We start from the raw sequence: 10,501 nt of genomic DNA, 5'->3' as shown, positions 1-10,501 counted from the left end.
ACAGCTGACATGTGCCCGCAATTGGCGCGAGTGGAATCGCGATCCGCCCTTTAACTAGTTAAATGCCGCTGTCAAACTCTGACAGCGGCATTTAACAAGTGCTGCCGGCCGCGCGGCCAAAAGTACGCGCACCGCTGACCCCATCACGTGATCGGGGGTCATCGGTGTGTTGCCATCACAACCAGAGGTCTCCTGAAGACCTCTATGGTTGTTGATGACGGATTGCTAAGAGCGCCGGTCAGAGAGACAGAGTACAGGGGGGAGACAGCTCAAACGGGACAGCACATGAGGGGAGAACACAGCACAGGGAGGAGAGACAGCAGACTAGGGATAGCACATGGGGTAGACTAGTCAAAGAAGAGAGTACAGAAGGGAGAAGTCAGCACATGGGGAAAGAGAGAGTGGATAGGTGGGTGAGCACATGGGGGGAGAGATTCTCAACGCTGCAAAGACTGCCCCATCGTGACATTACCGTCCTCCCGATGCCGTATCATTGGGCCTCCATCTAGTAATTTCATAAATGTTTGAAGATTAGACCCCGGTTGATTAAAATTTCAAATAACAGCCCCTGTGCTTAGAAACCAGGAATGCCTGGTGCAGTATCGTGGTGCAATGCCCTTACATGTAGACAACCATTGCGACGGACGTCTCACCGCCATACTGCACCAGGCATTCGAGGTTTCTAAGCATCGGGGCTGCACTGAAATTTAATCAACCGGAGTCTAATCTTCAAACATTTATGAAATTATATGTTCCTAGTGTATATCTGATGCAGGTCATCTAAACCGAAACGTTATATATTGATACACCATTTCTTGATTGCAAATGTACCCATTTTTTGAGAGTGCCTGATTCCACATATTTTATATTGTACCAGCTGGAACACTATCCATACACCTACTTTTTGTCTAATGAGTGTCGTTCTTTTTTTCTAATTTGGTTCCTATAAATAACAAAGACCGTTTTGATGAGTAAGAGCCAATAAGCGTTATCCTGCACCACCCATGTAAGGGAAACATGCCTCTTTTTTGTGGTCCATCCTGTGTAATCAATGCTCTGAAGAATGGTCTACAACTGTTCAATCAGAACTTAGAACATCCCAAACTGTAATGTAGTAATTAACTCTTTAATTCTCAAAATCTGTTACAAAATACAAACGGAATTTATATAAAATCCTCATGTAGCGCTTCTAGCAAATAAGTTTCCATGTACAGTATTTAAGTGTCCAACAGTTTTTCCATACAGTAAATCTTTATCATTATTGAGAATAGCGAAGGTGAAAAACAAAGTGGCTCTGAGTTGGCCTAGATACATTTTGTAGTGCATTAATCCGTTTGCATAGTTGGACAATTTCTATTAGTTTAATCTTTAACACTATTATCAAAAATTGGACAAACATTTTTAATGCATTTTGAAAAATTCTATAGTTGCAAGAAATGTGAAATACATTAGTTAACTATTCATTGTGAAATTATTGTTATTTATAAAATGCACTTTAAAAGAAAAAAGGGTATAAATGGAGGCCGGTCTTGTCTACATAGTGATATTTCTGATGCCTTTTGGTGTGGCTTCAAAATGGAGAAGTATAAATCCCTCACTTACGGATTTTCCTCGTTTATGGATCCACTGCTAGTATTGCCTTAGAAATTGTATCACAAACTGAACTGTGTGAATTTAGCTCGACTGAATAGTCCAATATTATTGGGGTGAGCAGAAGATAAAAAGAAAATGTGACAATACCAAGTGGTCAATAAGGCACAAAGTAGACTTTCCAAATTGTAGGAAAATATTCTGGAAATCAACATAATATGAAACGTTTGTTGTTTGGTAAATCTAGCTTCAAAAGTTTGCAGAACCTGACAATTTCAGTCAATGATCTCATCTGTATGGGTGCCTCCTGACTGTCAGGATAGCATGTGGTTTTCAACATGTAGATAAGTCGCTTCCAGACACATAGAAATAAGCATGCATTTGTGTTTGAAAGCTTTATCGAGTGTCTGGCCTTCTGGAAGGTTATGGACTAGTTTTAGAGGTTTTTTTTTTTTTTTTTTTTTTTTTTTTTAGAGTATAATAAAGCCTGTCTGTATTACCATACACTGCAAGCTGCTCAATCCCATGTAGTTTCAAACCAGACAGTGCATTCCCTTTATCATGTCAGTCTCCGTTCCTTCTCACTCCATAGCACTCATACAGGTTAAAATCTGATATGCGATGATATACCGTAATTATATTGGAGCTTAGAGGAGCATTTATTAGAGGACACTGCTATCAGGACTGAATCTGATTGGTACCGAGTAGCTTGCAGGATACTGTAGTACATGCAGGCTGAAAAAAAATGTAATACGTTTCAATAAGATATATATATTCTGTCTTCCTGTACATGATGGCTCCTAAATCAACTAAGCAATCTATGAACCTTCAATCACTGTGGTCACAGTGGATGCCAGCAGTATTTGTGGACTGATTAACCACAAATAACTATTACATATTAGCTCCTCAACTTGAAATTTCAGCTCTTGCATCTCAGTTGGGTTGAACTAAATATAAATATATATACGGTATGTAGTTTTCGAACCTCATCAAAGATGTCAAAGGTATTAAGAATTGAGTTCCAGTAGAAAATAACCATCTGCAAGGAAAATGATCCTGTTTTCAGGTGTAGCAAATGTCTGACCAGCATTTGGTAAAGTCCACGTACAGTTTACTTATTGTAAAAAGTTCTGTTATTTCTCAGCGTCATAGCTAAGAATGGGGGCAAGCCATTTTTCGACTTCTTCCACTGACAAATGTTTCCTCTGTGAATAATCTTCAACCTAAAAGAAATGAATGTATGTGATTGTTCAAGAATTAAGTAATGCTTATTTGAAATTAGCAATTCCCAGGTTTTCAAGAGGAAGAAATACTTGTGAATATGAGGACCGACCTATATAAATAAGGAATTCCTTAACAGAAAATGTGAATTTATTTATTTTTTTTTTTAACAGCCAACCTCTAACAACATCGTGTCACCTTGTCTTTTCAAATCCTAAAAGACGTGCCACTTTCTATTACGACATGAAAAGGCAATGATTAGAAACCCAGAGATCGCAGGGAGGCTGATGGTTGCTATGAGAACTAGAGGCTTAAAAGGGTAATCTCATCTCCAAGATGTAGCAGGTGCAATAAAAATAACATTAGCAAATTCCTCCAATTAGAAATGTTGCATAGTTCTCGCGATAACCTATACCAATTACTTCATGTGCAGGCCATTGTAGTATCTATGGTTACGACCACTAATATAGTGACAGTTGCTAGTGATCGTAACCGATAGCTAAGCTACTGCAATGCCCTGCACATGGGGTGAGTGACATAGCGAATCAGAAGAACATTTCTAATTGAAGGTGTTTGTTAATATTATTATTATTACTACACCTACTACATATTGGGATAGGATCTTGGCGATGGGAATACCCCTTTAACAACGGCCTCCAGGTTTTTTATAGATGAAAGCTGAAGGCATGGTCTATTTAGCTGCCTGAGAGTAAAGCTGCATGCACACATCCATGAATCACACACCATGATGCAAAGGGCGGCATGGATCTCCTGACCTGAACTGAACAGCTTCATAGGCACACATCGGCTCAAAGACTGTCAAGTTCAGGTCAGGAGACCTGCAGATAGTCCATGCTTCGCGGTCCGCACTGGACACACAGATCTATGAATCTACCTGAACAATGACTGGTTTGATAATCCTCTGCAGATTATTATCGATGTCATCAAAGAAACACATATCCAAGTCCCCTTGTGAGGCACATAAATAATGTAAAGAAATATATAAAAATGTTTTAAAAAGCAATTGACAAGAAAAAACAAATCCTCAAACAAGATATCTGGTATCACCCTGTACATAATTAGCAGTAGAATATATAATTATTTATCCCACCGCGTGAAGACTGAAAAAAAAAAAAAAAAAACCTGCAACAGAATTGTCATTTTTGTTCGTCTCTTTGTCCTCCTTACAAAAACAGTCATACGTATCCAATAATTGTACCAGTGAAAACCACAGCTTGTTCTGCAAAAATAAGGATTTTTATTAGTCACCGTAAAATCTCTTTCTTGGAGTCTTCATTGGGGGGGACAGGTATCCATGGGTGTATGCTGCTGTCGCTAGGAGGCCGACACTAGGCAAAAAAAGTGTTAGCTCCTCCTTAGCAGGGTACACCCACCGACAGACACAAAGCTCGTCAGTTAGTGAAAAAGCAGTAGGAGAAGCAACAACAAATAACTATATACAGCCCCAACATAGGCACATCATAATTAAAAGGTGGATGCTGTGTTCCCCAATAAAGGCTATAAGAGATTTTACAGTGAGTACCAAAAATCCGCCTTTATCGCTTCATTGGGGGACACAGGTAACAATGGAATGTCTTACAGCAGTCCCAAGGGAGTGAACAGACTATCGTGCCCAAATCAAGTTGGACGACTGTCAACTGCCGCTTGCAACACCTTGGTATCTAGGCCAGCATCAGCCGATGCGAAGGTACGTACTATGTACAGTCTTATGAAAGAATGAAGTGATGGCCAAGCAGTGGTCTCGAAAATTTGGGTTGCAGAGGCCTGGTGGCAAACTGCCCAGGAGACCAACACCACCTGGGCAGAATGAGCTCTCACTCCCGGAGGGGATGATCTACCCTTAACTTGATAAGCCTCCAGTATACCTGTCTGATATAAGTGATTGCAACCAAAAAGGCCACCTTGCAAGAGAGAAGACACGATAACTTGAATGGGTTTGAAGTGGCGTCCTTGAAGAACGCTCAAAGCTAGGTTAAAGTCCCACAGATCCACAGGGGGAAGAAACGGTGGCGCTAGGCGGACAACCCACTGAATGAAGGTCTTGAATTGGGTATGAGAAGCCAAATTCCGCTGAAACAGAATGGAAAGCGAAGATACCTGACAACTGAGAGTACTAAGACAAACTGGACTCCAGCCCTGATTGTAAGAACGCCAGGATGGAAAGAAGGGAAAAAAGACATGAGTGCTGAGCGGCTATCCTCACACCAACGAAAGAAGGCCTTCCAGGTCGGTGATAAATGTGTGAGGACGAAGGTTTCCTTGCCCTGATCATGGTCTGTATGACCTGGGATAAGAAGAACACCTTTCTCAGGACTGCAGATTCAATGGCCATATCAATAAATTGAGAGACCGAGAATTCTCATGGAAGAAGGGACCCTAAGAATGTAGGCCTGCTCGTTCTGGGAGTCTCCAATGTACATCCGTGCGTAGGTTGACCAACTCTGCGTACCAGACTCTTCTGGGCCAGTCTGGAGCCACTAAGACGACGAACTCCTTCCGCCTTGATTTTCTTCACGAGTCTGTAGATCAGAGGACGGGGTTGAAAAAGGTTCACAACTCAAAACTGAGACCAGGGAATGACCAGGGCGTCAAGACTGACCTTAAGGGGGTCGAGGGACTTGGACACGAAATGAAGAACCTTGTGATTCATTCAAAACACCAGCAGGTCAACGTCGGGAGTGCACCACCTTTGACATATCTGATAGAACACAGAGGGGTTGAGAGACTACTCGCCCGAGGAGAGGTACTGACAGCTTAGGAAGTCGGCAGCCCATGTCTGGAAAATGCACAGCTGATATTGTTGGCACGTGCCGCTCGGCCCAAAATTAGGATCCGTAACACCTCAGACATGACTGATTTGCTGCGTATACCACCCTGACGGTTTATGTATGCATCGGCCGTGGCATTGTTGGATTGAATGTTAACTGGTCGATTCACTAGAAGGTCTTGCCAGTGGAGAAGAGAGAGGTAGATGACTCTGATTTCCAAAAGGTTGATGGGTAGGGAGGGTTTCAGTGACCCTGGACTGTTTAATGAAGACCTCCCCCATCCGAGAAAGCTGGCATCCATAATGACAACTTGCCAGTGAAGGGGAAGCAATGATCTCCCCTACCGAATGGAGGGAGAGAGACCCCACCAAGCCAAAGACTGCCTCACTCGAAGAGGAAGAAGTATGGGGAAATTAAGAGATGAGATCCTTTTGCACCAAGCTGACAGTAGGGCCAGCTGAAGGGGGTCGGGAATAGAACTGCGAGAAAGGGACAGCTTCCATTGCGGCAACCATATTCCCTAGAACTCTCATGCAAAGACACAGGGAGCATGTGGATGGGTGACTTCGAGAGCTAACACCCTGGTGGAGTGCAAAAATATTTTCCTCTGGAAGAACAACTTTTCTGGGAGCGGGATCAAAGAGCATGCTTAGGAAATTAAGCACTGAGCAGAGATCAGAGACAATTTTGCTGTGTTGATTACCCATCCTAGATGAGTAAGAGTGTCCAGGGTGACCTGAAGACTTTTGGAACAGTCTCGGAAAGACGGCTCTTGATCAGGAGGTCGTCCAAGTAAGGAATGACTATAATCCCCTTGGAAAGCAGAATAGCCATGACAGCTGCCATAACCTTTGTGAACATTCTAGGAGCAGAGGCCAGCCCAAAGGGGAGAGCTGTGAACTGAAAGTGCGCCACCTGGACCGGAAAAGAGGAGAAATATCTGATGTGACGGTCAGATAGGGATGTGGAGATAGGCATCCTGAATGTTGAACGAGCAGAGAAATTCCTCTGGCTCCATGGGGCGACTATCAGGTGGATAAATTCCATTTGGAAATGACGGAGGCGTACTTGCCTGTTTAGTAGTTTGAGATCCGGGATAGCACGGAGAGAACCGTCCTTCTTTGGGACCACAAAAAGAATGGCATAGAAACCCAAGAAGCGCTCCTGAGAGGGGGCGGGTACGATGACTCCTGCCTGGAGGAGAGAGTCGATGGCCTGCAAGAAAACGGGAACCTGAGAGGTGATCCTTGGAGAGACATGAAAAAACATCTGCAACCTGAAGTAAAGCTCTCCTATACCCAGGCGTCATCAACTCTGGATAGCCACGCGACCTGGTAAAGCAGAAGATGGTCAACCACCCTGGGAGGATTCCCAAGTGAGGGTGACCCATCATGCAGTAGAGAATCTATTGGATAGGGAACTGGCAGATACGGCAGAGTGAGCTTTAGGGCGAAATGAAAAAGCTGATTTGAAGGACAGTTTCCTCCTTTCTCGCCGAGCACTGATCTTCCTGGGAGGAGTTCCCAGAGGAGGAGAAATGACGAAAGGGACGAAACTAAAGAGAACGTCTAATGGTGAATGGGCGCTTAGGCTGGGGAAGAGATGTGCTCTTACTGTTGGTGGCATCAGAGAATATTTTATCCATCTTAGACCTGAAGAGCCGAGATCCTTGGAAGTGGATATTGATAAGGGTCTTTTGGAAAGTAAGGTCTGCAGTCCAGGCCTTAAGCCTTTATTTGTTTATCAGTGGAGACCATGAGGGAGGAGCCATCAGAGAGTGAAAGGACAGTCTTCGATGACAGGCATGAAACTGGAGGATCCACATCAGGCCTATTTACTGGGGAAATCAGGACCAAAAGTATTTAAGATATCCAATTGCCTTCTACCTGGAAAGCGCTTTTCTGGGTGTTCCCACAGTTTATTAAAGACGCCCTCAAAGTCCTTGTGATTGGAAAACTGGAAAACACATCGGGGGGGGGGTGGAGGGCATTTTGCCTTTCTGAATGAGACAGAGTAGTCCGGGGTAAGACCCTCGTCCTCCGTAACATTCAGAGTTTGATTGACGGCAGATATGAGGTTGTCGAACATATCCTCGAGTTTTGACTGTGTCGGGATCAGATTCTGACCGGGAATCAACATGAGACCCCAGGGCCACCTTGGGGAAGAGAAGTGGGCACCAGGGCATCCTGAAGGATTTATACGGGGAAGGGGAGCTAGATGAACTGGAATGAGCCCGCTTCTTGGATCTTATACTGGACCTCCCATGTTGAGGGTGATGGATGGGTGCTTGCGAATAGTCTGGAGGAACGATTAGAAAACTGGTGGCAGCTGACAGGTTAGGCAAACGTTCAAGGACCTGTACCAGAGACTGGGATACTTTGGTTAGGTCATTTACAGATTGAGATACAGCAACTGCCCACTCCGGAGTAGGTGCTCTCCTCCCAGGCGGCAGGAGGCTCCTGTGAGGTGTGCATGATAGAAGGGTGGCAATTTGTGCAGAAAGCTGAGGTCTGACCTGTGGGCCACTTTTTACAGAGGGAAAAGAAGTAGTGGAAGGGTGGGAGCAAAGCTCCCTATGTCTGGGCATATGTAGAGGCCTAGGGCTGAGAAGCATCTGCTGAGGAGGGCTGTGCCTAAAAGGAAGACAAAAACATACAGCCTGGATAGAGCCTACCCGATCCTGGATGCAGAGAACTTCACATCAGGAAAAATAGACAGGTCCTGCAAGAAGAGACACTGTGGAGCCACAGCAGATGATGTGACATCGTTGGAGCTGGATACATTGCAGAAGGAGAAAGGGAAGGCCCAGGTGAAGCAAAGTGAAAAGTCGGCGATGAGGGAGAGAAGAAACAAGTGCTCCCATAAGAGGGAAAGCGCACAAGAAGCCTAGTGATTTTGATTGTCCGGCACACACGAGGGGGCATGTGCCTTGGCTCTTACGCGCTCATTGGCTGTCGTGCACTAGGGGGGGGGGGGGCACTTGGACAGTGCAGATCTCCCAGGATCACTGGGGCCTTCCTGTTTCCTAAAGACCCTCAGAGCTAGTGGAAGGGGCGTGATTGGGCTGGTATCACAGAAGAACCAGAGCATGCACTGCGATGGCTTTTGGATCTCGAGGCCGAACCATGAACTCGAGTGCATTGGCGTTCAGTCTGGACGCCCTCTGATCTACGTCTGGAGTGCTGCAGAGAAGGCAGATAAGTTGGAAGCCTTCCAGATGAAGTTCCCACTCACTGAGGCGAGACCCTGGCGGCTGAGGAAAAAAAAACTGCCACCCAGAGGTCTACTCCTGGGATGAGTACTGCCAAGATCACCGAGTGCTAGATCTCAGCCCATCAGAGAGTGTGAGGTACATAGGTCAAGGTGCCTGACCGCGGGACCTGCTAGATAATAGAGGTATTGCACAGCCGTGATAATATTCAACTGAATTTGGATGGGGAGACCTGCCAGAGGAAATTGTGCCTGCTGAAGGAGCAGAGGTACCGTCCGGATCCGAAGAAGAAAACAGGTCGGAAAACTGGATTCCCGAGATAACCAGAGGTCTTGAGCAGTGTGGTGACTCTCCGTAGTCACTAACAACCATTGAACCGGGAGAAAAGATCTCCCCCAGATGAGAAACATGCTCAGAGCTTACCCTCTGGAAACCTGTTTGACCTGCAGAAAAAAACAAGCGGAGCAAAGAGAACTGCCTCCATTGCTATTAACCCACCCAAGGATGCTCATAGCAAATCAGAAGGAATGAGGGCAGGTATGGACCGGGGCTGGAATCAGTCCTGTCTTGAGAACCCGCTTCTTTCAATGACGTAGCAGAAAAGAAAGCCCACGACCAGACAGGCCGTTCTGGCATTAGCCATTGAATTGCCGGATGACTATTCCAGCCCGGAATGAGGGGATGAATGACCAAGTGCAGGGGGCTCCCTGTTTGAGGACCACGGCCTTGTCTCAAGGGAGGATTCCAACCCTCTGGAGGTGTCTAGGATCATCCTTAATAAGGATAGGCGCCGGGCTGGGAATGAGGAAGACTTGTCTAAGTCTATCCGCCAGCCCAGGTGAGCAAGAGTATCGTAAGTTATATATAGACGGGTTCAGCGTAATCCTGGAAGAACGGCTGGAGGACGACCAGATAGGGGAGGACGGCCACGCACCCAGAGTGCCAGAGGGACATGACCGCCACCATGATAATGGTGAACACTCTGGGAGCGGTAGCACAGCCTAAAGGCGAAGACGTGACTTGTGAAGGTACGCATCCCCAATGTCGATGGATGCCAGAAAAAAACACCTTTTTCCATCGAAGTGATGGCCGAGTGGAGGAACTCCATCCAAAGAAGGAGGACCTTTTTGAAGCTTGTTAGAAGTTAGAGGTCCAGGATCGGTCTTACTTTTCGGTCCTCTTTGTTGGAACCAAGATCCCTTAGATCTAAACTGTCCTGGACAATCCTTCCGCTGTTGGTTGGATCTATAGAACACTTGTGATCCTTTGTTCCTAGGTAGGGAACACCCCCAACTATTCACACCGAATAAGCGACCACTCTAAGGGTGTGATGTCATAGGATTTTTGTTTTGTTTTTTAACGCAGAGTATGCCTCCGCTCTCAGATCCATAAAGCCCTTCCGAAATAAATGGTATTTGCTGCGGACAGCGCCGTGCAACTAGCCGCATTGAAATCCTCCTGCTCACGAGATTTGACTGGCCAGCTGTACTGTCTCCGGAAAGAGAGAGAAACTAATCTGAATCAAATAAATATAGACCAACACTGGAACCATCAGTAGCAAGAGCAACACAGACTAAACACCATGAGGAGGGGTGTATAGCACATTTACATTGGACACTCCTATGTGTTGCGGACACTGCCCCAAATCTTTTCTGTTACTGTGAAGCAAGGTAGCTAAGGTCTCCGGCCA

At 45.4% G+C, this 10,501-nt stretch overlaps 1 protein-coding gene across 2 annotated transcripts in view; it reads right to left on the bottom strand.

Moving 5' to 3' along the window:
• Nucleotides 1-1,110: 1,110 nt before the first annotated feature.
• The window catches only part of MTR (5-methyltetrahydrofolate-homocysteine methyltransferase), a 121,247-nt gene continuing 111,856 nt past the window's right edge, over nt 1,111-10,501 (bottom strand). For both annotated transcript variants that reach the window (XM_069769010.1, XM_069769011.1), the window contains one exon: nt 1,111-2,813. In XM_069769010.1, coding sequence (XP_069625111.1) covers nt 2,724-2,813 — 90 coding nt within the window. In that variant the 3' untranslated portion in view covers nt 1,111-2,723. The remainder of the gene's footprint in view (nt 2,814-10,501) is intronic.

The sequence above is a fragment of the Ranitomeya imitator genome, chromosome 5, assembly GCF_032444005.1.
Source record: "Ranitomeya imitator isolate aRanImi1 chromosome 5, aRanImi1.pri, whole genome shotgun sequence".
Lineage (NCBI taxonomy): Eukaryota > Metazoa > Chordata > Amphibia > Anura > Dendrobatidae > Ranitomeya > Ranitomeya imitator.
This window is presented reverse-complemented; position numbering and strand designations above follow the sequence as displayed.